General features: G+C 36.2%; 3 protein-coding genes and 1 long non-coding RNA gene across 4 annotated transcripts in view; 2 read left to right on the top strand and 2 right to left on the bottom strand.

Annotated features, from left to right (window-relative positions):
* Nucleotides 1-302: 302 nt before the first annotated feature.
* LOC117788738 (serine-rich adhesin for platelets) lies at nt 303-4,009 on the bottom strand. The gene is made up of 4 exons (XM_034627580.1): nt 2,907-4,009; nt 2,058-2,845; nt 1,109-1,284; nt 303-1,044 (listed from the first exon to the last, which is right to left on the bottom strand). The coding sequence occupies exons 1-4, from the start codon at nt 3,721-3,723 to the stop codon at nt 927-929; spliced, it is 1,899 nt and encodes a 632-aa protein (XP_034483471.1). The 5' UTR covers nt 3,724-4,009; the 3' UTR covers nt 303-926.
* An 882-nt stretch (nt 4,010-4,891) lies between these two features.
* Nucleotides 4,892-12,605, top strand: LOC117788352 (ras-GEF domain-containing family member 1B-B). Its single transcript, XM_034627102.1, has 5 exons — nt 4,892-5,873; nt 8,886-10,433; nt 11,120-11,263; nt 11,333-11,535; nt 11,603-12,605. The coding sequence occupies exons 2-5, from the start codon at nt 8,964-8,966 to the stop codon at nt 11,886-11,888; spliced, it is 2,103 nt and encodes a 700-aa protein (XP_034482993.1). The 5' UTR covers nt 4,892-5,873; nt 8,886-8,963; the 3' UTR covers nt 11,889-12,605.
* A 1,897-nt stretch (nt 12,606-14,502) lies between these two features.
* The window catches only part of LOC117788350 (calcium-transporting ATPase type 2C member 1), a 57,984-nt gene continuing 44,935 nt past the window's right edge, over nt 14,503-27,551 (top strand). Inside the window, exon 1 of the mRNA XM_034627096.1 lies at nt 14,503-15,658. Within this exon, the coding sequence (XP_034482987.1) occupies nt 15,278-15,658 (381 nt within the window). The 5' untranslated portion in view covers nt 14,503-15,277. The remainder of the gene's footprint in view (nt 15,659-27,551) is intronic.
* Nucleotides 18,540-19,103, bottom strand: LOC117788354. The gene is made up of 2 exons (XR_004617762.1): nt 18,987-19,103; nt 18,540-18,924 (listed from the first exon to the last, which is right to left on the bottom strand). It is a non-coding gene; the product is annotated as an uncharacterized LOC117788354 (long non-coding RNA).

Here is a 27,551-nt window from a genome sequence, read left to right as displayed (position 1 = left end):
GCCGTTATATCTGAATCGGTTACTATAAGTTTCAGCTAGAAACATTTTGGTTTTTTGGTTCCGGTTATGGTTTTAGTGACGGTTTTATCCCTGAATGTGGGGGTTGCCGCTACATAACATTACTTTTATGGTACATTAATGTACCCTATGACAAGGAGTTCGAAACGTGTTCCACCTTAAATATAGTTAGAAATATATTATCAGATGATAACCAATCAGAAACAGTAAATTTAGTGCGAATTTACTTAATGGCAACCAAAAAACAATAATATAAATTATTTATCTCCATACATATTTCAAGATTTTCAATTTTTTTACTATTTTATTAAACTGGTTGTTTTTGCGGTTAAAGCACAAACTACGAACACAAGTGCACAAGTTCTTTTATATATGTAGTTTAATATACTTGCATTTATTTTGTTTATAACAAAATATATTTACGCAGTCTGCTGGAGGTTTTGCTGATTAATTAATTTAATTATTCCCTTGTTAGCAGATCTAAATGTTGTTTCTCTTTTTTAGTTAATGTTGCAACTGTGTCGTTTGTTTGATGATTTTCCATATTATAGGTTGTTAATGATTTTTGATAAATATACAAACAGTTTGTTATTTATACAACACAATTTTAAATATGCTACACTTTGTTATAGTAAAATTTATATATATATATATTCCGATAATTGAAAACAACATCACGAGTCTGCGCTTTGATGCTCCTTCAATTGTCGTATCCTTTCAGTTTGAATTCTTCACAGCTATTTTTATATATAAAGTTATTATATATATATAAATTGGGGAATTTCAGATACTAAAAACAAGCTCTAGGTGGCGTTGATTGGGCGGCTTTAAATGATTATACAAAACAAAATCGGAGAAAAAAGCGCATTCTAAAAACCATTATCCTCATCCAACAACAAATGTGGCTATTAATTAAAATCGGTGTACGGATCGGGATTGGGACTTCGAGGCGTCGTTGCCGCTGCTGATGGATGCTCCAGATTTGCAGCCATTTGACGCAGATTATCTACTCCCACTAGCAATTGTCTAAGAAAAAGATGAAGAGATTAGTCATTGGATACTTAAGATATTGTGTTATTTGAAGTCTCACCTTAGGTTCTGCTCGGCATTGTCGGCAGCTCGCAGCAAATCCCTTGACAATTGATGCGTTCTGGACGGACGCGATGTGTTGCTGCTGCTGCTGTTGCTGTGGCTGCTACCAGGAGTCATCACTGGAGCAGCTGCTCCAACCTGCTCACTGACATCGCGCAAAGTAAACAATTCAGCCTGAAAGTATTATAAGTAGTTGAACTCATTGATTTTTATTAACAAAGTAAATAAAATTTTTAGTCAAAATAACAAAATTATAGCAAATACTACTTTTAATTTTCACTCGTAATTAGAAAAATGTGATAAAACAAATTTAAAATAGGATTTATATTATACATTGTAAATAACAAGAGATGCTTAAATATTATTTCATAATTTTTAATACAAAATTAAAAAATATAAGTTACACTCCAATTGCTTTATTAAAATCATAGAAATTCTTATTTGCAAATTTTTTATTAAACAAAGTTTATTAAACAAAAATTGAAAATTGGAGTTCAGACTTTAATAAAAATTTAGTTATAAATATAATTTAATTCTTTATCTTATGTTTCGATCAACATAAAGAGTTCGAATTCAATTTTTTCTTTGATTATATTTTTTCAACTCAAATGAAAATTTTTATATTGACAAAAATTCAAAGTTGAAGATCAAATTGAAAAAAAAAATAAGTTATAAATATTATCTATTTTTTCATCTAATCATCTATATTAAGAGATAAACTTTAATTTATAATTAGAATTTAAAAACAGTATATCATATATAATAGTATTTCGGGTTTAATTTTTTTCAACTCAACTCCAGTTTTTGATAAACAACAAAAATTAAAAATGTGTAATTTTTCAGGACACCCCATATAAAAAGTATATCAGGGAAATTCACATGCATATAGATAATGTTTTTAGTTTTAATTTTTGTATATAATTTTTCAATCTCTGCTGACAACTCACCTCCAGCTGTGCCACCTGACGCCGCAACCGTTGTGTGGTTTGTGTGTGAGTTGCTGCCGCCAGCGTCTCCCTGCGTCTTGCATCCGTCAACGTCTGTAACTGCTGCTCGACGTCGTGGACTCGACGTGTTTGGCTGCTCAGCTCAACGCGCGTCTCCTGGAGTTCGCGTTGCAAGCGTTCGTTTTCCTGGCGCAACGTGGACAGCTGCATTGTGGCTCCATCTGTTTCCTGTGGCGGTGAGTCGATGGAATTCGAAGGCAGTCCAATGGCCACATCCGCCATCCGCTGAGACGAGTGAAGTATCGGGCCGTCGGATAGAAAATCGGGGAGCATTTTACCCGTGGAACCGCCTGCCTCGCTGGCCGCTGGCAAGGATTGGGCAGCACTGGGCAGTCCAGCGATGGGCAGAAGCAGCGCTCCGCCACCCACAGCACCACTACAGCTGGGCGCCTCGGCAGCGCCTAGTGGGGAATTGGGTGGCGAGCTGAGATGCGCCTCCTGACACCACGCCTCCGACAAATGATCCTGCACAAAGTCTGGCAAAGCCAAAGCGGCACCTGCACCGGCACCGGCCACGTTTGACGTGTCCAGCGGCAGATCGAGCTTCATTTTGGGCGCTGTGGCCAAAACCAAACGATTGGGACGCAATGCAGGTCGGCGACGGGGCGAAGAGGAGGCAGCGCCTGCCGCATGTGGTGGCGGCATATCATAGCTGGAATAGGATCGCGGCACATAGCGTGAGTTGCTGGCAGTCGCCTGCAGATTCGAGGCAGCTGAGGGAAAGATATCTGTGGAGATAAATGAACATATAAACAGAGCATTTGACAGTTCCTACAACACCGGACTCACCATCATCGACGCGCTCGTCGTAGAGGCGACTGTTGCGCACCTGGGCGAGACCCACATGATCATCGTCATCATCATCCAGCACAACGCCAGTGCGTTCCACCTCCAGACGCAGATCTGGACGTGGTCGTGTGCTGCCACCGACATTGCCACTGCCACCGCCACTGCCACATGCCGCATACTCGGCCAGACTCGCCTGCGAGTCAAAGGAGCTGAAGCGCGGCGATCGTTTCATCTTGGAGGCGGCGCTGCTGCTGCCATTCAAATCCGGTTGCATGTGGCTAACGGACGCGGATTGTGGCACCTTTGGCCTGGCGCCCGTTGATGTCTGCAGCGATGTTGTTGTTGTCGTGGCATTGACATTTGTTGCGTTGCCACTTTGACTGCAACCGCTACTCGTGCCACATGTGGCATCTAGAGATGTAACTGTGCTTGTGGGCGCTGTTATTGTGCCGCTGCTGTTGAGAAAATGCTTAAAGGAAAACGTGGAGGAGGAGCTCGACGAGGTGTTGTTGCTAGTCGCAGTTGTTGTTGCAGCTGTTGTTGTTGCTGTTGTTGTCGCCGCTGCTGTTGTTGTTGTAGCTCGTATATTTGTGTAATCGCCGCGACTGCTGCCATTTAAAAACAAATCTGCAACCAAATCATTAATGCTGCTGCCGCGTGTTGTTGTTGCTGCTGCTGCTGCCGTTTGCTGTTTGGCATCGCCGCAGGCTCCAACGCCGTCGCCTGTCAGGTGTTGTTGCTGTTGTTGTATTGTTGTTGCCGTCGCTGTCGCCGCTGCATCCTCCGTGTTAATGTTGTTCCCATTGCCATTGGCCATTTAAATGTCGCCAGCCTCTGATAGTCACTTAATCCTTATGTCAGCTGCTGTCTTCTCCGATCGCTGCACTCCTTGTGTTTGCCTTTTGTTGGCTTTTGTGTTGTTTTTTTTTTCGGTAAATTGATTTTAAAGCGGAGAATGAATGAAACAGGGACGATTGTCGATAAGAATCTACTTTTAAACCAAAAAACCATAGGTGGCGTATATGTGTTTTGCAATAAAGTCAAAAGGTGGTGTTGTTTTTCGCTGCAAATTTTGTTACACTTTGCGTTGTATTTCTCTGCCGACTAAAGTTGCACTGTTGTCAACTTAGCTATTTTATAGCTAGATCTGGTTATATTCAGAGTTCGTTTGCTGGAGAAGTTGCACAACTGCTATTAGCTGGAAATCTGGCTATTTTAAATGTATTTTCAGCTAAGTCTTGCTACTAATATATTTGGTTAAGTTGTGTAAAGTGCCCACAATAAAAATATTAGTTGTTTTCCAGACAGAAACAGCTATTGTTCCCCCTAAAAGCTTGGCAGCACTGGTGTGGAAGGCTGCCACCCGGTCCAAAGGCTGTTAAATTCACCGATTTGGCAATTTCTTAATTTTAAAACTAGAATTTTTTAAATTTTTGCAGAATTTTTGTAAGAATTTTCTTGATTTCTAGTATTTTTCTTTTAGAATTAAGTTTTCTAACATCTCTTCCCAAGAATTTTAAATTTTCATCAAATTTATCAATTTGTTTTGATTTTTTCGCGTTCTTGAATATCCAATTCTTATCAGTGATGGGCGACAATATCGACAAAATAAGTTGACCGATCGATATACAAATCGATACTTTGATCACAATCTGAATCGGCGCACAATTCAAATCTTTTTAGTTTTTTTTTTTAGAAATCATGTGGCAAAAACTTATCAAACTTAATGTAAATTTTTAAATCGAAATAAAGAAAATAAAGGTTGGCCTCAAGGGGAGAAGTTGTGTAACAAAGTTTATTTAATTTAATCCAAAAAAATTCACAAAATTCTAACGAAAGTTATGCAAAATTTTACAAAATTCTATCTTCAAATTAAGTAAATTAAAAAAAAAGTATTTTTTTTTAGAAATGGTACTATTTTTGGCACCTGGGCTTGCCGGATCGGAAATTTTTTGTGAGACCAACCTTTTGGGCTGGGTGGCAACGCAAGCTCACACTGCTCTCGTAGTTTTTGTTTTGTCTTCGCACTCCTTGCCTATTGGTTCCGTGGAGAACGGCAATTTCGGGCATAAACGCTGCTAATTGGCGCTATATATGCATAATTAATGCAATAAAAAGCGAAAGGCGAACGTGCTGTGTAAATAATATAAAAAGTGAATGCTGCAACTAATTTACAAAAAATAGCACGCAAAATCAGCAATAACAAAAAAGCAGTGCAAGGGCGGCGTAAAGAAAGTGGAAAAGAAAATTCTGCGTAGCAAACAAACCGGTCGGCGCGCAACATACATACATACAAATACAAAAGTAAAGCGTCGTCAATATCGAATGCAAAAGACGCATTTTTACCAAAAAAAATAAACGTACGCAAACCGTACAATACAACATATATACAGTGCATTTCCAATATACTAAAATTTATTTTACATACATATTTATGTACATACAATATTTGTGCTGACCAAACGAAAAACGCAAAAGGCGGCCGCCATATGCGACTGCGACTGTAACTGCTGCTGCTGCTGCGGGGGTGACAGCACGAGCGGCGTAAAAAAGGTGGTGAGAGCAAAGAGCTTAAACGACGCAACGCAACGCGAGACGAGACAAGACGAGGGCGACGACGTCGCGACGCTCACCTTTCGCGTATTGTAAATTGGTTTTGCAAACACAAACTAACCCCCGACCCCGATCCCGTCTGGCCAACTGCAGCAGCATCGTGTGTTCCACTTTTGATAGGCAGCGCCCCTTTGCTATACACAAGCTGTCCTGATTTCAGTGCAAGAGAGTGAGAGAGAGTAAGAGAGTTGGAGAGCTAGATTAGAGGGTCAGACGAGTAACAATGTATTAGTGATCAATAGCAATAAAAATTACTCTCAGTTGTGTTGGCGCGCGCGTGTGTGTGTGCGTAATAATTTACATACATTTAGTAATAAAATGCAACGGAGCTGTAACTGCGACTGCAGCAGGCAGGTGAGTTCCAATTAGAAATCGGCTACAACTGAAGTGGCTACCTACTCTCGGCATGCACTCATTCATTCAACCAACCATCCATCCATGCATCCATCCCATCCCATCTATTCATCCTTCTGTTTGTGGGGTTGTTTCATTTCTTCTTCTGCCTGGCCACGGCCCCATTTATTGACTTGTCTACATTTCTTCTCCGCCTTTTGCTATATACATACATACATACATACACATATGAGTGTGTGTGTGTGTGTGTGTTTATGTCTGTCATTGCCGTTGCCGTTGTCTGTTCCCTCGCATCTTTCTCTTTCTCCTTTGCCCACGCTTTGCTTTTGTATACAAATTATGGTGCGCTTTGCTTGTTGTTGTTCTTGTTTTTACAGTTGTTGTTGTTTTAAGCTTTTATGGCATTGCTGCCGATGCCGCTGCTGCTGCGTCGTGCATTCCTCTCATTTGTTGCTGTTAATGGACTCGTTGTTGTTGTTGTTGTTGTTGGCATATAGTGTAAACGTTATAAATATAGATTTTAATTTGCTTTTACCGCATTCGAAATTGATTTCTGTTTGTCCTACAGTTAATAAATGTTCTGACCCCTCGTCATCCCCCCACCCCAAACACCTCCCCTAGCACCCAAGCGTGTTGTGAAGCGTGCAATATGCCAAGAAAAGTGAAAATTGAACTGGGTCGCACCCTCAGCAATGGCGGTGGAGGGGGGGGACTCATTTTCACCTCTGCCTTAACCTGTCGTCTTCTGTGGCTGCTGCTTCTGCTGCTGCTTCTTCTTTTACTCTGCTCATAATTCAATTAACATGTAGACCCTTTACTTCCCCAAGCCCCCATTTCCCCCTTCCTCTTTGCATTCACCCTTCCAATTCGTTGACCCATATTTGGCATTTTTATTTTTGTCGTTTTGTTGTTAATTAATATTTGTAATTCTCGTGTTATTCCCCTCCCGCTGCTTTGATAAGCAGCTCAAATGATTTTCATAGCAAATTAACAGTTTATATTTACTACAAGCTCAAGCTTTGTAGTTTCATTATCTCTTCTTTGGATTGGCCCCCAAATCTGTAGAGGAGAGGGAGGAGTTTTTATATTGTCTCTGTCTTTATTTGTGTGTGTGGGTTGTGCTTACGTGTTTAAGTGTCGCCTTCACCAATCAATAGCCGCATTTACTGTGCTTATTCATTTTCCATTTTCTGTGAATTGACTTTATTCTATGCACTTTTCCAGTTTCCACTTATGTTTATTGTCTTTTTGCTATGGTTCGTGTTGTGTCTTCTTTGAAATCGTGTCTCTGTTTCAATGACAGTTGTGTGTGAATTAAGAGAGATCATATGATTGACTTAAAAGCACCTGGAAAGCTTTAATTAACTTTAACAAAGATAAATTTGACTGGCTGTGATTGCACATCTTTATCAACTTTTCTTTAATATTGATCATAAGACAGATTCTGAGTATAAAATTAAATAAGAATTAATTTACAAAATAGCTGAATTTATTTACAGATCTTCTTATTCTTTAACTCAACGCTCAAAGATTAACTTTAGCTTACATTATTATAAATATACCTTAGAAAGCTTTCATAATCTTTTACATATATAGCTTTAAATAAAATTTGAGTTAAGATCTCTTTTTATTGGTTATTATAAAAAACTGTTTATTTTACGAAACAAAAAAAATTTTTAATTTGTTGAGATACAAAATTATTGAGGTTAAGTTAATTTTCTGTTCAATTTAATGAGAATTGTGGATTGATGATTTATATGAATATCTGATTGAATACTTTAATAACGAGTGGGCGGTTACAGTCGAGCACGCTCGACAGTAGGATACCCTGTGCCTAGGTACTCTGAACTGAGGTTGATTTTCGACCAATTGTTCCTTTGGCAGCTATATTATATATGGATCCGAGTTAAACCAAATTTGGTCAGAATGTACAACAACCAACTTAAATGCATATTCTAACAGTTTGGTTAAGAAATCTCAAAAAAACAAAAAAAAATTTCATACTAAAACTTAATTTTCGATGTATCGTTCCTATGGCAGCTATAATATATAGTGGTCCGATCCAATAATAAAAACAAAGTTGATCTGCCTATGGTATCCAGGAACCTACATATCAAGTTTGAAGTCTCTAGCTCTTATGGTCTATGAAATCGACGCTTTCAAACAGACGGACAGAAGGACAGACGGACAAGACCCAACCGATCCTGATCAAGAATATATATAGGGGTGGGCCACGCCCTCTTCTGCCTGTTACATACACTGCCAAACACATTATAACCTTTTTTGCCCATTTTCAATGGGCTCAGGGTATACTTAGATAGCAGAGCTCTGAAAAGCAACTGAAAGGCGTACGTAGTTTTATTATAATAAATATGACAGTTATAGCTTTAAAAAGCACTTGAAAAACTTTAAGAAACTTGAAATTAAGTAGCTTTAACTGAATACAGTATTCTGATCACTTTTACCTGATTCTATGCTTACAACGAACTTTGGAAAGACGACTAAAAACTTTAAAAGAAATTCGGCCGGCTTATGAATTCAGATCAGTTGTATTTAATTTATTACAATAAGCGTGTTATATAAATTGTTCATAAAGCAGCTTAAACTTTGAAAAAAACCTGAAAGCTTCAATGAACTTGGAATAAAGTAGCTTTAAGTGTAATTATCAGTTACAGAGCTGACATTCATTAACATGAATATGTTGCAGGACAGCTTAATTAAGCAATGAAAATGTCATGTGGGTCCAAAGGATTAAATGGGTTTACCCCAATGACAAGTCTCATATTCAACCCTTCTTCTCTTCTATGATTCCTTTATAGACAAGCAGCTAATTGCTTAGGACGATTAAATGTTCAGGTGTCCATTTGTCATTTGTCAATTGGCAATTGCCTTTTGCTATTTTCCATTTTCTATTTCCCATTAAATTCTTCTTTTTTTTTATAAGGATTCCTTTCATTTATTGCTTTTGCTGTTGGCATTCAACTAATTCGTTGCCTTTCTCCATTTTTTCAGCTCTTCGTGCTGCTTGCGAATGCGTCGCAAGCATAGAAAGGTCGGCAGAAGTTGGATCAGGATTCAGTCAGGATTCAAATGTCGTCGTCGAGCAACGGCGGCATCAATAGTGCCACAAATGGCCGCAGTGGCAGCACTGGCAGTGCCAACATCAATCTCAATCTGAAGGCCAAAACCGTAGGAGGAGGCGGAGGAACTGGAACTGGAACGGGAACGGGAACAACGACAACACACAAGACTTTGCCGGATCTTAAGACACAAAGGAGCAACAGCAGCGCTGGCAGTGGAATTGGAATTGTGGCCAAAACATTGGTCACTCATCGACGCGACAGTTCGCATGTGGAAAAGTCCCAGTTGTTGGAGAAACCCTTGAGCTATGGTCCGCCACAGCAGAGCAAATCCTTGGGACTCAGCAAGGAGCCAAAAGAGGGGCATCTGGTTTACTGTGAGGGTAAATTGCAGTCGGGTACATTGCAGTCGCTAATCATGCACATGGTGCCAACGCATGAATACTATCCGGAGCATGGTTATCTCTCCGCGTTTCTACTCAGTGCACGCCTCTTTATACGGCCACATGAGTTGCTCGCACAGATCTCAACCAATTGGGAGCAGCAACAACAACAGGCAGCATCTGCAGCTGGTTGCGATGTCGTGGATGAAGCAGTTGCTCACTTGAATTCCGCCTCGCCGTTGACCCAGCGCAAGGGAGGAGCAACTGCTGTTGCTGGTCATGATTTGGAGTTGGAACCGAAGCCACAGCAACGCACATTGACACAGCGTTCGGCACAGCATTGCATACGTTTGCTATCCGAATGGATTGAAATCTTTCCCTATGATTTTCGGGATGAACGTCTCATGAATCAGGTGCGCATCCTGGCCAGAAAATGTGTCTACATTGACAACTCCCTGGGCAAGCAAGTGTCGCGTATTCTTCAGTTACTCGTGGCCAGATTAACAGAACTGGAGCAGTACGAGGAATTCCTACAGACACTTAATAACGAAGCCAGCTTGGAGCAGCAATCGCAACCGAATCATCAACAGAATCATCATCATCATCATCATTTACATTTGCATAATCCATTTCAAACATTTCTGGGCAGCTCTCATACATCAGCGAGTGGACATGCCACAAATGGAGTTGCCACAAGTGGCGGCGGATCATCGAGTGGCGGCAGCACTGGCAACTCAACGAGTGGCAGCAACTCGGCGTCCAGCACACCACAACCGGATGATGTATTTGGCATTATGGACATCTGTCCCAGTTGCGAGCATTTGGCCCATCAGCTAACGGCCATCGAATTGGAGCGTCTATCGCACATTGGACCCGAGGAGTTTGTTCAGGCATTTGCCAAGGATTATCAGCAGGCGAAAAAGGCAACAAACGATGGAGTTGGTGCTGCCACAGTTCCAGCCGGAACAGGAGTGGCAACGGGAGCGGGAACAACAGTTGGCAACTCCTTGAACGATATGAAAAAGACACGCAATTTGGAATCGTATGTGCAGTGGTTCAATCGTCTCAGCTACTTGACGGCCAGCGAAATTGTTAAGGTGGGTGAATAGCAGGAGGTATTTGCAAGGGATGAATGTATGCAAGGGATTAGCTTATGCTAACATATTGCCAAAGTCATAAAAAAGGATTAAAACAAATGTACAACATGGCATTGGTTAAATCAATAAATTTAGGAACTGCATTAAGAAGGAGCCTTAAAAGCAATGGAAAAATATCAATAATTATTATGAATTGGATAATGTTAAGCAAGATTTGATAAAGAAGCACGTAGAATCGCACAAGATAAGAAGACTTGATAATGGTAACCTGCAAAGTAACAACAAAATGTTCGTTGTAATACTCAAGAACTTAATCAAGATAAGAGCTATAGTAAATTAAACCATAATATAGCCAGACAGTCAAGCATCGCTTTAGTGAACTTCTTTATTTTTGTTTTGCTTAAAACTTTGTTTTTATTTATTGATTAAACGAATTTTTATATATATTAAGTTATTTAGTGTACTAAACCGATAATTTCTAACGAATTATAATTGTTGTTTCCAACTTAACTTCCCAACTGTCTATATAATTTGTATTCCAACTTTGTCTTTATATGAAGGTTTCTCTCTGCAAGGTTTTCCTTTAAATGAAATTTTTTTAAGATATTTTAACCTTATTTCGTCGTAATTGATCAATTTTACAAAATTTTGTTATTTCATTAACCTTATTTTTTCCCTCTTTGCAGTATCCCAAGAAGAAGCAGCGTGTGCGCATTATTGAATATTGGATTGAAACGGCACGCGAATGCTTTAACATTGGCAATTTCAATAGTCTGATGGCCATAATAGCTGGTCTAAACCTGGCACCCATTGGCAGGCTAAAAAAGACGGTAAAATATATGAATAAATAAATACTTCTGCAACAATTCTTTAACTACTTGTATTTTTATTTGGTACAGTGGTCTAAAGTGCAATCGGCAAAATTTTCTGTGCTGGAACATCAAATGGATCCAACATCGAATTTTAATAGTTATCGCTCGACGCTTAAAGCTGCCATGTGGCGCTCCGAGGGTGCCACAGAGGAACGCGAACGCATAATCATTCCATTTTTTAGTTTATTTGTTAAGGATTTATATTTTCTGAACGAAGGCTGCTCGAATCGGTGAGTAATTACAAAACACTTTATACATTTTATTAATTTAATTTATATATATTTTGTTTGAAAATAGTTTGCCAAACAATCATATCAACTTTGAGAAATGCTCACAACTCGCCAAACAAGTGATGGAGTTCAATGAATGGAAGAAGGTCTGCTGTCCATTTGATAAATTGCCGAATGTTATTGCCTACCTGCAGCACAATGGAGTGCTTAATGAGAACACACTCTCGATGGCATCGTTTGAGTGTGAGCCGCCCGAGAATACCGAGGAGAAGGATCGCTATAAAACTGTGAAAGCCGAATCGAAGCAACAATTGCTGCAGCAGCTACAGGAGCAGCAACAACACCATCAATAGTTGACTCTAGCTATTTTAGTCTATATATTAATTTAAGTTACGCCTAAGCGCTTGCCATGTTTTTATTTTTTTTTTAACTTAATTTTACACAGGTCGATTATAAACTTTAAGACGGGGTGAATTTGTTTAGGCTAATGATTAAGTTAAGCTATTCGTTCAGACAAGGCGCATGCGCTGCTCTTTCAAACTCGCTAAATAACTTAAAGTTATTTGCGGCATCCTAAAATACTTAAAATTATAAATAAACCCATTGAAATGCATTATCCCATACTAATTCACTATTTAACACTCATTTTCATTACCCGAAACTGCTTTTTTTTGGGCTTAACGGTGGCGCATGCGCAATATTTTTTATGAAACGCAAAGCATCTCCAGAATGTTGCCAGTAATTAATTTAATTTCATTTAACTTAACAGCTAAGCAAATGATGAACAAAACAAAAAAAAGCGAAACGAAACGAATGTATGTACTTAAAGCATTTTATTGCCGCAAACTTATAACTATATTTATTTGTACACAAGCTAATTTCAATTAGATGAAAACAGATACGGGCGGGAAGAACATTATTATTTATAAATAATGTCATAATTTATTTTCAACAATTTGACAAACTTGCGAGTGTACGCGATATATATTGTAAGCAAACAGTATTTATATTTATATATTTACACAATTTTATAGCTAAATTAAATAATTTTTACTATTCAATTCAATCGATTCGACGACGCTTTTGTCCTTGGAAGCTTCAACATTTATCAACAATTTATCAGCAGCGTATATAAGGACAAACAACAACAAAAACAACAGAAAGTACACTTTGTGGTAGCTACAATGATGCTTTTCCTTTTTAAGAATTTATTTTTAATGGATCTAATTTCATATTCATAAGAATATTAATATATTTCAGAAAAAAGTAAATGTGTATGGAATCTCTATGATATTAACTATAAAGGGACAAAATCGACAACAAAAAATAAATAATTTCAGCAAACTGCTTTTAAATAAATCAACTGAAAAAAACATTCTTTAAATACAATTAAACCCTGCTTATTTTATTGTAAAGGGCTATTTAATATCCATTTTAATTTCAAAACAAAGTTTATAAAAAAAATCTGTATTTTTTACCATTTATTTTCAATTCTACAATTGCATGACCTTAAAGTTAGAAAAGATTGAAAATCACTCGAATTTTAAGAATACAAATTTTATTTTATTTTATAATTATAAATTTACAATCATGTTTCTGGTAACAAGATTCATCTTACATGTATCCCGTTTTTAAGACTAGGTGAGTTTATAAAATGATGTTAATTTTCAAGAGATGCACAAACATATATCTTTCATGGAATTATTGGTAGTTACGGTAAATTTCAAAGAAACAACTGATTATAGAACTTAATCAAAGTATAATTTTACAAAATATTTTGTTTAAAACCGGTGCTGCAGAATTATTTTCTATAAATTTTTAAAAACAACAAATAAGCTATTTTTTTTTAATTCTGCAAAATTTGTGTTGGAATTTTCTGCGTTTTATAATAAATTTTTTAACATTAAATTTAGAACTTCTCTCCTCTTGGGGTGACAATTTTCAAGCCCTCATTAAAATTTTAACCTTTATTTTAAAAAATTTTAAATTTCAAATTTACTTAAAATTATTGTTTTACTGCAAAGTATGTCATTTTAAAAATTGCAATAAATAAATTTAAACTTGTCGCTTAAATGGCACGAAAACTGCGGAGAGTGCTGTAAATTGGGGCTGCCAGCCCTGCAAAATTTTCCGATCTGGCAACTTGTTCTAGTTTAATAAAAAAAAAATATTTAGTTGCAATTACGAAAATTTGACTAAATTGAAATTTTTCTTATTTTTGAAGCTAGAATTTTTAAAATTTTTGCTGATTTTTTGTTAGAATTTTCTCGATTTTATGATATATTTTTTTTTCTTTTTACAATACAATTTTTAACTTTTGTCCCCTTGGTCTGACGAGCTTCAAACCTTCATTAAAATTTATATATATTTTTTTGGAATTTCGAATTTTAAATTTTCATCAAAATGTTAATTAATTTCAAAGTTATCGCATTTTCAAATTTGCAAAAGCTAAAATTTAAATTTTCCAGTTTCGATAAACTGTTTGCTGCTACGTGACAAAGGCTGATTGCTATTTTATCTACTCTGATAAAAAGTTGAGCATTTATATCGATAGTATCGATGGCTCATTTTAACATCAGCTGTGCGACGGCATCTCTGCTCAAAAAGTTGCCAGCACTGATTTTTTAAATTTAAGTTAAATTGAAAATTTCAAAATGCTATAACTTTTTAACAAATAAAATTTTTTTAACAATAAAATGATGAAAATTTGAAATACGAAATGAAATAAAATAAAGATATCAATTTTAATGAAGGTTTAAAGTTTTGTCAGCCCACATTTAATTCTAAATTTTTTTAAAAAATCGACAAAATTTTAACAAAAATTCTGAAAAAAATTTAAATTAAGAGAAAATTAATAAAAAGGTTGTTTTTCTTAGTGATTAATATTTTTGAAATTAGACATACATGGTACGACCTGCCAGATCGGAAATTTGTTTCTGGGGCCAACCTTTTGGGCCGGGTGGCAGCACTGAATCAGCCCCTACACACACACACACATACATATACAGATATTAAAACCGTCACACAGGGGGAAGCGGCATTCGGCATTGGCGCTGTGTTTTATACGCGATGCGATTTTGTTGGCGTGCAGACGTCTTTACGGTGAAAAACAAATGAAAATCAAAGTCGAACGAGCGCATAAAACTATCTAATTGGAAACAGAACAAGTATAGAAGCATATCGAATCGAATTTTTATCGCCAACTCGCAAGCTAAACAAAGTTTGCGTGAATGTGTGGGTGTGTGTGAGTCAGTAAAGGAAAGTGCATTTGCAATTTCATGAATGTATGTATGTGTGTTTGTTTGTGTTAATTACGTAGCAAAGACGTGAAAAGGGTGCTGCCACAGCGGCACCTACGAGCGCACCAGGACGTTTCAATTGGAGTCAACGAGTTGCGTTCAATTTGTTGCATTGAAGTGCAGCTAAACCAAGAACCTGTTGTTGTTATTATTATTGCTAGTGGGCCAAAAACAAAGTGCAGAGGAAACGAACGGAAAAATCGATTGTGCTCATTTTTGTTTTGGTTCATGTTTGTGCAGAATTGTGTGAGTCTGTATGTGTGTGCGCTTGTTGTTGTGTGTAAGACTTAACAAGAAGAGATACAAAGACGTCGCGCGTATTGCAACAATAACATAATCAAGACAATAATTCTCAATAACAGTGTCCATTATCCAGAGGACATCAATGCACATGGCATGACTCATGCAACGCTGCATAATAAGGCTACAAATAAGCTAGAAAAATGAAAAATCATCAAAAGTATGCAAAATTACCCCAAGATTTGGATTTGAGCTTTCAAAGTGATTTGGATTTGCTGCCGGACACAGCAGCCGATATCGATGAATATAATTTGAGTGGCACGCCACCTGCTGGTTTAGTACTAAACGACGACGACGACGGCGACGACGATAACACTGGCGGTGTTGGTGGCGACGACGGCGACGGCGACGACGACGAAGACGACGAAATTGTCATTGCAGCGCAGGTTGTGGGCGGCGGTAAAGGGGGCGGCGGACTGCGTTTAGCCACGCGTAAACAGCGCAAACAGCGCAAACAACAGTTGGAGCAGCTGCACAACAACAAGAATAAAATCTGCGGACTGGGCAGTGATAGTGTTATCGAGGTAAGTCAACAAATGCAATCGATAAAACTTTTTCTTACTCTCGTAAATCGATCAAATGATCAGGTCGCCATTTTAAGTCCATTTCCGGTCACACCAATACTAATTAGCTTTACTCTTAACCATATTGTTAGTAATGTAGACATTTCAAGTCCTCCATAGTGAGTTTGTTATGTTGCCTGATTATCTCTAAATTTATTATAATCGTATAAAATGCAAAATTACTTTTCTCGTTGAAAAATCTCAGCCACCTAAAATATGTACTTGTTAAACCGAATTGAAAGATAAAAGAAAACGCCAGTGAGAAAATGCCACCGAGAAATGACAACAAAGCAATACAAAGAACCGCATAACAAGAGACAACAACCACAAAAAGTAAAGGGAAGAAAAAAAACTAGACGGAAAGGCTATAGTCGAGATCCCGACCATAGGATACCCGTTACTTACTTCAATACACGTAAAAGTACTTTAAAGAAAATACTTGTTTTGCTCTGAAAACTTTAATTCGCCATAACTGATTTTCTAATTGTCCGCTCTTGATGCGATTCAATAGGATAATAGATAATACTAAAAGATAACGTTAATTACCACAAAATACGTATTATCTTAAAAACTGTGGGTGTGGTGGTTTGCAGGGGCGGAGGGGGCGTGGCTTAAATTTGAAACAAACTTGATCTGCGTGGGGTATATAGAAAGCTGTGTGCCAAATTTGGTTTATCTATCTCTTATAGTTTCTGAGATCCTTTTGTTCATACAGACAAACGAACGTGTCAAAAATTTAAAACAAACGATCTGCGTGGGGTCTATAGAAATTTGTGTGCCAAATTTGGTATATGTATCTCTTATAGTCTCTGCGATCTAGGCGCTTACACGGACGGACAGACAGACAGACGGACAGATACACATGGCTATAACGACTCGGCTGTTGATGCTGATCAAGAATATATATATTTTATAGGGTCTGAGATGCCTCCTTCTCCCTGTTACATAAATTCCAACGAAAACAATATACCCTTTTACTTATTTTTTAAGTAACGGGTATAAAAATCGATAAGACAACAAAGGAATATTCAACCATTTGTAACATCTTATGGCTTACCACCTGTACAAATCCAAGTTTTAAAGCGCGACAAAAGCCAAGAGTTCAAATCTAATTTCTATTGTCGAGAAATTGTTTAAATAGGTAGAAACACACAAAACTCCATTCAGTGGAAAATTCAACGACAAAGTGTGCTTTTCTTTCCCTCTGTCGCTTTTAATGCGCTGATGTTAATGGATTTATGTTGTTGTCAAAGTCATTTGCGGGGCGGACGTAATGATGTCTACTTAAAATGTATTCTGACTTTCAAAGATAAGCCAAGTGTCGTCCTTTGTGTGTGTGTTGAAAATGTGTGTAAAGAGAGGAGTCTGACCAGTCAGTTTCTCATCAGTTGTCTATCACTAAGCTTATCTCTTAAGTAGGTTTAACGTATTTCCTGTCATTCAGCGAAAAAATACGATAGAAAATAAGTATCTATATAGAGAAATATATCTACAATAATTGTATCTTATTTGCAGAACTTGCTTGTTTTTTCATATTCACTTTTTCAGCCTTATTACCGATTATATATATTTGTTGCTTTTAGTTCATATTTCATCTCATTATACAAAGCAATCTGTAACTTATATTTAAATTTGATGATATGAATAATAATGTTTTTAGAAAGTATAAAAATAAAAATATTTTTATTTGAAAACAAACATGCTTTAATTTTTTTAATATCTGTTTAATGATCTCAGTATTTAATAAAAAAAACCATCAACTTGTTGGAAAGGTGATTACACCATATCAACGTAATTGAATTTCAGGCTTGATTAAACCGATGTTCACCAGGTAACTTGAATTGGTTACAATACGGTCATTTTGGTTTGAAAAATTTAGGATTCGGTATAATACAAATTTTTGTTTCAGTTACAGTTTCAGTTACGGTTTCCAATTTCACTCATTTGACCTCGGTTAACGGTTAACAACTCCGTATCCAGGTTCAATCCTTGTTTTCCGTTGAACCAACTATTTATTAGGCTAGTTCCTTTAATACAGTAAAAACTAGATCTTTTTTTTTTTAAGTAAACTAATATAAATTACAAAAATTTGTTATTTAAAATTAAAAAAAATATTTTTATGATAAACAAATTTAAATTAATGTAGGGGGAAACCAATTAATTATTATAAATTTGTAATATTTGAAACTTAAAAGTAACGAACTGTTTTTCTGTCAGTGTGGTCTATCCACTTTAGACCAGATGGGTCTGAAAAATCAATAAAAGCACGTATACTTTACCTCACTTAAATATATACTCACTTTTTTTTTGGGGTATATAAATAACTAATGGATCAGAGTTTTGCGTAGTTAATGACAAGACTTACACCTGGTCTTTAAAAAAATACGAATGTATTTACCTATCCAGCCAGCTTTTAGTGTAGTCTATGTTGTGTACATGAATAGTCCAGCTTTGGTTCAATCAATAATACGTCATACCCATGTCATTCATAGACGTTGTGTATTTTAAAATGCGTTAAAAGTCTTCGCTTTTACACGTGTACTGCATGGAATATTTTTGTGTGGCACCACCTAGCGGTCAGAGTGGAATTGAATTCGTGGGACAGGGAGTACTATTTTCGATTTCGACAACAGGGTAAAAATCTTTTGACAAGCTTGTCAATCTCAATGCAGCTTATTTCGCATTGCGTGCGGAGGCTTACGACAACGGTCCAAAAAAATACAGAAAAACTCTGCACGGGGATTACCCAGCTGACATGCAGGAAAATTCAAGGAAAAAATCGTATGTGTGTGTGTTTTTGTGTGTGTGTGGGTGGTCATTGTGTGCAATTAGCGGTAGTAAATTTATTTTTGCATTAAGCTTTATTTCATTGGATTTTCATTGCGAAAATTTGTTGGGACTACAAAGTTGATGATGTACCCTATACGAGTATATATGCGACACTAATAGCCTTAACGCTTAATTAAGCACATAAGCCTAATGGAAAATGGGTTTAAATGTCCCTCAATTCGTTTTCATTTGATTTCCAATTGATTTGACAATTTCGTTTAATATTCAAATTACAAATGATAATTTACAACACGACAACATTTTTTGAAATAGAACTACAAGTTATTAAATAACAAAATTATAAAATTAAATTGCAATTGAAATCTAATATCTAATCCTTCCGCTTTTATAATCCTTCCAGCATTTAGTCCAATGTGGACAATTGGGCGCCACAAAGCCTATAAAATACACCTTAGACTTACTTTCACATAGACTTTTCACATATCACATTTTAACTTACCCGTTGCCAATGCAATGGAAGCTAATAACAAAAGTAGCGCTACTTGAAATTTCATTCCGAATATGTATTCTTAAGTCTCAGGCAGTTCGACTTCAACTGATGATCCGATCAATTACTAGAATAAATGCTCTAGCTTGAAACGCATTTTTTATTATCGCTGGGAAGCACCAACAATGTACTATATTTATAAATATATAGTATATATTCTTTTTGTATTTGCCCATAGCTTATAGATCATTTAATGTGTAGGTGCGATCTACATTTCAGATTGTTGTCAGAGCATTTCCTTATCGTGTTCTCAACTGAAACAACGCAATTTCTTCTCGATCTCTCTTGAACTTTCACATTAGTCAGATTGTAAGTTATTGAAATTGTTTTCGAATTTCTTTTAATTGTGAAATAACTTGACAAATAATCATCAAAAGCTATCGATTAAAACTTAAAGTGCTGCATGAAAACTAAGATACTTTTTATAGTTTATTAATGAGTTATTGATTACAATTGCTTAGATTTCTAATGCTGCATTGACTACTTAGATAGCCAATTTTTTGAATTCTAAAGGTATCTAGATTCAAGGCTTAGAGTTACCGATTGCGAATGTCGATTATTTTAGTGGGGTATGAATTTCAAAATCCTTGATGGTTTGTTATAAAAATTGCAATTAACATACTTATTCAATAGTTCAATATTCAATATACAAAATACATATAACAAAAAGTTTTAACTTTGACGGGCGAAAATAAGAACATGAAGCGATCTATTTTAGACTCTAGATATCCAGCTTAATTTGAAAACTAGTCATCGATAGTTATTAATTTTAATTTTTAATTGATAGCTAAATATTTATATTCAAACTATCCACTCACTAAAAATACCAAAGAAACTATATGTACTTCCGAAATTTCGTTTTTCCTGAACTGAAAATAATCTTATGTTTGCATCTAGGATCCCTTAGTCCCTCTTTCTTCTCAGCAACCCCTTTCGTATTTATAAGGCTACTTAAAATACACTTTGCCCACCTTGTCCCTGTTCTCATTCAGCTTACAGTGTCTCTGTGTGCATGTTTGTGTGCTTGTGTGTGTGGTAACCAATTAATTTATGACCTGGGCCGGCTCAAATGCGGCTCACATCAAGTGTGGCTCATTATGGACAAGAGAGTCGGTTGAACCGGTGCAATCTAACCTACATTTGGCTTACGTTGTCCTCGTTGTTCTTGTTGCATGCATGCAGTGTTGGCAACCTGCAGCTGCCGCTTGCTACATATATAACGCGCATACGCCCCATGCAACGTGCACTTTGCAATGTGCGGCGTGCAGAGCTTCATTTGGGGCCAAATGGCCGTTCAACATTCTCTTCTCTATTCTTCACTCTTCTGTTTGCTTATTTTTGTAAACACAACAACAATAACAACAACAAAAACAAGTGCAACTTGCCCCTCACAGGGGGTGGGCGTGTTTGGTCCTTCTGTGGTGCTGGCATAGGCGTTGGTAGGCGTGTCGCTCTGTTGCCTGCCTTAGTTGCTTTTGTTTTCGGATTTGTGACATGCAAAATACATGCAGAAAACGCTTTGTGCAACTTGAATTTATAACACGGCTAAGAAAAATTTATCATTCTGGTCTGGCAACCAGGCTTACGGGTCTACACGAGCCCGTACACGGACATGAAAGGACCTGCATTTAAGCGCATTTGTTATTATTATTATATCATAATATAAAGGGCATTATTATGCGTTGCAACTCGGCTGCGTGTTGCAGCTAATGAAGATTGAGCGAGGAGCGATGAAAATGCTACACCAGGGAAAAACGAAAATTGTACACGTTCTTCGTATTCGCTTTCCATATCATTTGCATAGTGCGAATATGCGGGAAAACTCCGGAATGCAGCATCAGTTTAATTTAAGTAGTCATCAGATCATAAACAAAATTTAATTCATCTTAAATCGATTTAGGATAATCCCTTTCAGATTTCGGTTTCAGATAGTTTTCTTAGTCAGTTTAGTCGAGAAGTCGGGGACTTCTTGCCTCTGTGTATCTGTTACTATCCTTTTACTTATTTTTTAAGAAGCATAGCATAGCAAGATTTTTCACAGGACAGGTAAATAATAGATAGAAATCGAACCCAGCTATGTTTCACACTGTAGGGAGCCACAGGACCTTACAACATTTTTTATACAAAAAAAAAAAAATATTTAATGTCTTTTATTCTTTAACTGCATTTTGTCTTCGCTTTATCAACTTTTATCCCGTTTTAAAAACTATCAAACTTCCACTACATATTTATTTATTACTTTTATTTGTATTTAACTTTTACAAATATAATTTGCACTTTTAATTGGCCGTTCAAAACTGTGAGGGATGCGAAAGGCCGCGTCAGTTGGCCAAACTGTTAACTTGTACGAGAAACTCGCATCCTGCAGGCGTTGAACAAAAGTTTGCTTCACAATTTCATGTTATACGTAGTTTCCTCTATCTATCCGCGAGCAACTCATGCCGCAGCGAGTGTTGCAATTGTTGTCGCAATTTGGCGTTAAAATTTGCATTTTATTCACGGCTTATTATAATGTTGCCTTTTGCTTTTGCAGTAGCGGACTCCCCATACGGATTTAGTATATCCTTCTGTGCTGGCAAATTCCGCATGAGCCCCAAACAATCAGAAAGCTTTCCGGCGCTTTTCACTTTACTCTTGATGCGCTTTATAAATTTTCTGCGCATTTATTTTGATTTACACCTTTGGCAAAATATTTATTTTTTTTTTAGTTTTTATTTGTAATTTTAGCTTATTTACCTGTGTTGTGTTTTTCTTAAATCTCTGTCGCCCTTTAAAAATCTTAGGTTGATGGGTTTCAAAATACTAACCCACAGCTCTGGCTTTCATCATCTGTTTGTCAACTATGCTAAATACCTACTGTTAACTTTTAATAACATTTTAGTTCAACCAAAAATGCCGCAAATTTTTGTGCAGTCCCCAAAAAGTTTGGGCACCAAATTTAACAAATTGAATTAATTGCGTGCAAAATTCCAAACGTAAAGAGCACAAAAGCCACTAAATTTCGGTTACAACAATAACAGCAAAAGAACCTCAACCCCAACCCATCCATCCCCTAAACCAAACCCTCAAAAAGTTGTCTAGAAACTGTGTACAAAGCCAGTCCAAATAAAAACCAAAATGTCTGCATTAAGAGTTGATTGACAGGTGGATATCCTAGATATCCAGAAGTCTAAATTTGTGATAGATTGTATTTATATAAATTATACAGCAATCGATAATACTATAGAACTGATCACAGTGATTGACAGGTAAATATCCTTAGACAGGTCTTTGATAAATCTAAGCTTAGAAAATATACAAAATAATGGATTATATGTACTATCGAAATCAAGAGAATTTTAATTGGAGAGTGTGTCTGATGTGCGGAAATTCCGACATGGGTAGATCTAAAATAAAAAAGCTGATTTAAATTTACTCTTAATATCGATTATTACATGCAAAGTTTAGACTATATATCAGCTTAGAACAAATCAAATTTTATATATATTCTTTATAATTCTAATAGTTAAATTTTAAAAGCTTAATTCTTTATAGTTTTGGATGGATTCACGAAAGAACAAATTATGAATATACTTCTTACTCAATTTAACATATCTAGTTTCGTGTTACTTTATAATACCCTCTCTTTGGTTTAACTATTTTATGCGCACAGGGTATAATAAATGGAAAGGGGGAAAAACTCAGGCAAACAATTTTTAGAAAATTTTGTATTAAATCAAAGTTCAAAGCAACGGCATGTGGGCAACTCTCCACCCATTGAAAGAAAATGGAGCGTAGACATGGAATGTGCAGACTGTACTGGGTGTTGGCGCTGTAAAATATGCTATAAATGCGAGTCTGACTGCAACATGGCGTATGCGTAATGTCGACTTAATTACCATAACAATAATCATAATGTGAGAAGCAAACAAGTTATACAAAGAAATAAACGAAGTTTGATTTTAAATGCAGCAGGAAATGGAGATAGAGAGAGAGAGAGACAGAGACAGAGAGGGAAAAAGGGAGAGTCAACAACAGCTGCCACTTGCAACTGGCAGTTATGACAACGATGTGGAACCTCAAGTGGATTGGGTTGTGACTCATGGAGTTGCCTTGGCTCGATAGTTTTTGGAGTAGATGAGTATAAACTGCTCTACGAGCCATCATAAACAATACAATCAACAGGAAGTGAACACAACGAGCTGACAACATCGCACAGGAGTTGAAGCTTAAAGCGGAGCAGGACGAGAAGCAGCCGAAAAAGGGAAAAACTTCCGTTCGTGATGTGATGATATAGGAAGACCCAGAAATGGGACTAAGCCATGGCCTGAAGTTGTGGCTGTGCCAGTGACTTTGCTCCTGCCTTTTGCTGCTGCCTTTTGCCGTTGGCTTGTAAACATGCAAAAATTGTCAATTCATATGTAACAGCAGCAGCAGCAACAAGAAACAACAAAACACAGAAAATGGAGTGGATGAAGCTCATATAACGATGTGCCAAAGAACAGGCAACCAAACAACAAACAACAGCAACAACAACAACTACAACAACAATATTGCTACACCAACATTCAAACAACAATAGTGGCAAATCTGTGCTAAAAGAGCCCGCGGGACACGACGGTTATGAGCCCAACTCTGGGGCTCCTTACATTTTTCCTCCCTTTACTTCTCATTTCTTTGTTGCGCCTTTCTCTACCAGCTGTATACCACGTAATTATTTTCCTAAATGGGTATTTATGTGCGATAAGTCTAGCATTGTAGTCATTCCCAAGCGCAAGATACACAAGAAGCACACAGCTTAAATCGAAAGCTCAAAAAAACAACATTAAATTGGTGTAAACATTTTAATATATAAATTATTTTGGGACTATTCAGAGTTCTGTATTATTAAAAACACTAACTTTTAAGGTTTTTAGCAATATTGTAAAAAGTAAAGTTTTTTCGCTATATAAAGTAATTTTTGGAATTCTATGATTAATTTGTATGTTTTCATTCTCAAATATAATTCAGAGTATATTGATATTTAAACGATTACTTAGCTTCATGTAGCTATGTTAGCTAATAAGATTTTATTCAGTTTTGTTCTAAACATAATGCAATAGATATTTGTGTGGAACTCATAAAAAATCAATTTTTAAACTATGATAACCAGTTCTAGTATCCTCTTTCTCTCAAATAAATTATTCTATTTTATTTAGTTCTAAAGCTTCTATTTAATTGAAATTAAATTAAGCCTTAATTTATTTAAATATTTAAATAAAACTCATTCTAAAATGAAATTTATGTGTATTTTAAAGATATTTTTTAACTAATTCTATGTAACTTCATTCTACATTCAAATTTAATCTCTGTAGTTGAAATTCTCTCTAAATTCTAAGCTGCGCCAAAAAATATTTCAATGAAAATAATTCAAAAGTTGTATGTACATTTAATTAAATCAATTTCAATTTAGAATGCTATCACTGATAGGATATAAAGTTACTTAAATGAATTTAAAAAAATTGATGCTTTAAACAAATATAGAAATTTTTGCAGTCGAGTTGTTCCGAATTCAACATATTTTATTTGTCACCTCTCGCATTTTGTGGCATATTTTTTTGTTGCTGAGGGAAACCGAACATATGCAATGTTGATTCATTTTATTCTTTTTTATTTCGTTTTTTGGCTGCTCAAACAAATTTTATATTGAGATTTTTTCTCCCCTTGCATATTGACAACTGTAAGGAATTTGGCGAAAAAATATATTGCATACTTAAAAGAGCGCGAGTAAATAAAAAATTGAGTAATGCATTGTAAGTTGTGGTGAAAAACATTGGGTTTATTTAACAGTAAAAAATATTGTAAATATTTTTACCTATTAAAAATACAAAGGCTAATGGAAAACATTTTCCATGTTGCGCACTGTGATTTGCATAAAAACCGAGATTTATTATCACTAGTATGAGAAAATTTTAAAGAAATATCGAATTTCATTTAAAATATGGATAATGCATATTGAATATGTTATAAAAAAAGAGGGAAGTTAAAGCGAATAAAAATAATATGAAATGTTGACATAATGAAGATTAAAGACATAAGTTTGCATTGAAAACCATTAAAGGACATTTGCAGCTGAGCAGAAAAGTGGTTGACTCGTGAGACGTTGAGGAAACAGCTGCAAGTGTCACTTGGATATTTTTCAGTTTCCTCTTACTTTGACAGTTTTAATGACAAGTCGGGAGAGGGAAGCTGTTGAAAAGCGAACATTGATCGTCCGGCTGGCCGAGACAGGGTGAAATGGGCGGAAAAATAATACAGATTGCGCAGGGCAAAGCAATTTTCATACATTTATGCAGGAGGAGTCACAACATTGATGGGATGTGGCATCCACATTGTTATGACAAGCTTAAAATATACATTTGATTGACATTTTGGTAGATGCCCAAGCTGGCAGGCGTCACAAGTTAATGGAATATTAATAGTTGCTAAGTAAAATTGAAGTACAATTTTCGCCAAGAAAAGTGACTCAAATGCAATTCCTGTAGGTGATAAATGAATCTGTAGCTCTTGTCCCTTTTTCTAGTCCTTGCCCAAAGGACATTAGGTGTCTGTTATCTTGCCTTTGTTTGTTGCTGCCACGCTAAGCGGATTATGCACTTTGAATTAGACGCCAGCAGCTATCTTGTGGATCCTTCTGAACTCCCTTTGCTGCTAGGAAGCGTTCAACAAGCGACACCAACGTCGCGACGTCTCGACAAATCCTGCGAAATGACGCGTTAATGCTTTTAAAACATGGCCAACTAATTTAAATGCTCCCAAAGCTAGCAACAGGCTTTGTAACCATGAATATCCAGCGTTGCCTGCAGGCAAATTCTACAAATGAAATTCAGAAAGTGTTGGCTAAAAAAGAAAATGGAACGCACATTTGTCACAGCTGCTTTAAGTCGTGAGAGAAAAAGAAATAAAAACTATTATTTAAATTTAAACCGAAACAAATTCACAGATTAGTCGAGCACACACACACAAACTCACAAAGTGGGTCAGGCAAAAGGATTCAACGAAAGGCCAAAAGGAATTGCATGCTAAATTTGTCAAGCTATTAAATTTGACTGTGAAACGACCAAGAGCTACTCTTTTTAGCTCCTGACAAATGGGTGTGCTTTGCCCATCTAAATCTAGTATATACATATATAGTTGAATAGACCATACTTTATGGCACAAAAGTTTGGCTTTTGTTTCAAGCGTAATAAAGTATCTCAGTTTGTAACACTTATCTTTTATGTGTGAGTTACTTACTAAAATCAATTATAAATTGTAGAATTTATCTTTTTTAAAAAAGTATTTTCTGTATCTAAATTATGGTTATATACGTATACTTTACGCTTTTATTAAAATTTTTTTTTTAATACTTATATATACTAATACTTATTATGCAAAATGGGAAAATTTTTCTTATTTTTAAATAACTTCGTAATATTTTTTTGTTATCAAGAATGGTTTTGGAAGATGAAAATAATTAAATTAGGAATTAAATATTGCATCATTTTATCTTTTTGATAAAAAGTTAATGTTCTTTTATATATTGAAATTGGGTTTTAAGGAAAATATTCTGCAATTTTAAAAAATTTGTAATTACATTGAATAAAATTTCAAAATTATTAAAAGGAAACTTAGCTGAATCTGATCGCTTTGGTAGATTAATTTTTTCTTAAATCAATGTTTCTTAAAAAAAAAAACCAACATTATTTGATATTTTGAAATTGTTCTTATACGTATTTTATCGCGTGTCACATCAAGTTTTTCAGTTGTCTAATGTAGCGCCACGTGCAGGTTATTGAAATTGTCACAGGATATTTCAGGCTTTCAGCAACAATAGAAGCGTTTTATTCACACACATGTGTGTAGGTGCATACAAATTGAATGGAAGCGAATTGAAGTGAAATGACAGCTGTCATTCGAGCTGACATTTCATATTATCAAAGCGACAACGAATTCGAGTACACATATACGAGTAGTATATAGTATAGGGTGCGTGTATGCATAGAAATATACAAGGTGGGAAATCATAATCAAATGGACAACTGAACAGTTGGCCAATTGGACAGCTCGGTCGTTAACAGCTGTGGCTAGTAAAAGTTGCTGTCATTGTTTGTTGCTTGTTATACAGGGCGTACACTTAACTTCGCCTTGGCATTGACATTGTGTGAACTCTCTATAAATAATTGACATTTGCTGCCAGACGCATAAACTTTTCAATACACAGCACTTCTGACCCACACCCCCTCCTCATTTCTCCGAAGCTCACCCTTCGCTAGTTACCGTGAAGCTGACACTTGATTGTAGGATACTTATTTGCTCGGCCAAAAATGATGGTCATAATTTGGCTTATTTTACGCTCTCTAAACGCTCAAGTTAAGCTCTTGAGCTGCCGAAATGTTTATTGTGTTTAATGAGGTTTTTCTAGTGCCAATTAGCAAATGGCATTAAAATGCCCAATAATCATTTGAATTGTGAGAGAGTCGGCAAAACTGTCAGGATAAGTGTTGAGCTACAGAAAGC

Source organism: Drosophila innubila, assembly GCF_004354385.1.
Source record: "Drosophila innubila isolate TH190305 chromosome 3L unlocalized genomic scaffold, UK_Dinn_1.0 0_D_3L, whole genome shotgun sequence".
Lineage (NCBI taxonomy): Eukaryota > Metazoa > Arthropoda > Insecta > Diptera > Drosophilidae > Drosophila > Drosophila innubila.
Note: the sequence above shows the minus strand (reverse complement) of the source record. Positions and strands in the feature narration are given on the sequence as shown.

Coding starts and splice junctions, on each gene's coding strand:
- LOC117788738 (XM_034627580.1), bottom strand. CDS start 3,723: ATGGCCAATGGCAATGGGAACAACATTAACACGGAGGATGCAGCGGCG. Junction 2,846..2,906: donor CGACGAGCGCGTCGATGATG/GTGAGTCCGGTG, acceptor TTATCTCCACAG/ATATCTTTCCCTCAGCTGCC. Junction 1,045..1,108: donor AATGCCGAGCAGAACCTAAG/GTGAGACTTCAA, acceptor TCTTTTTCTTAG/ACAATTGCTAGTGGGAGTAG.
- LOC117788352 (XM_034627102.1), top strand. CDS start 8,964: ATGTCGTCGTCGAGCAACGGCGGCATCAATAGTGCCACAAATGGCCGC. Junction 10,434..11,119: donor CGGCCAGCGAAATTGTTAAG/GTGGGTGAATAG, acceptor CCCTCTTTGCAG/TATCCCAAGAAGAAGCAGCG. Junction 11,536..11,602: donor AACGAAGGCTGCTCGAATCG/GTGAGTAATTAC, acceptor GTTTGAAAATAG/TTTGCCAAACAATCATATCA.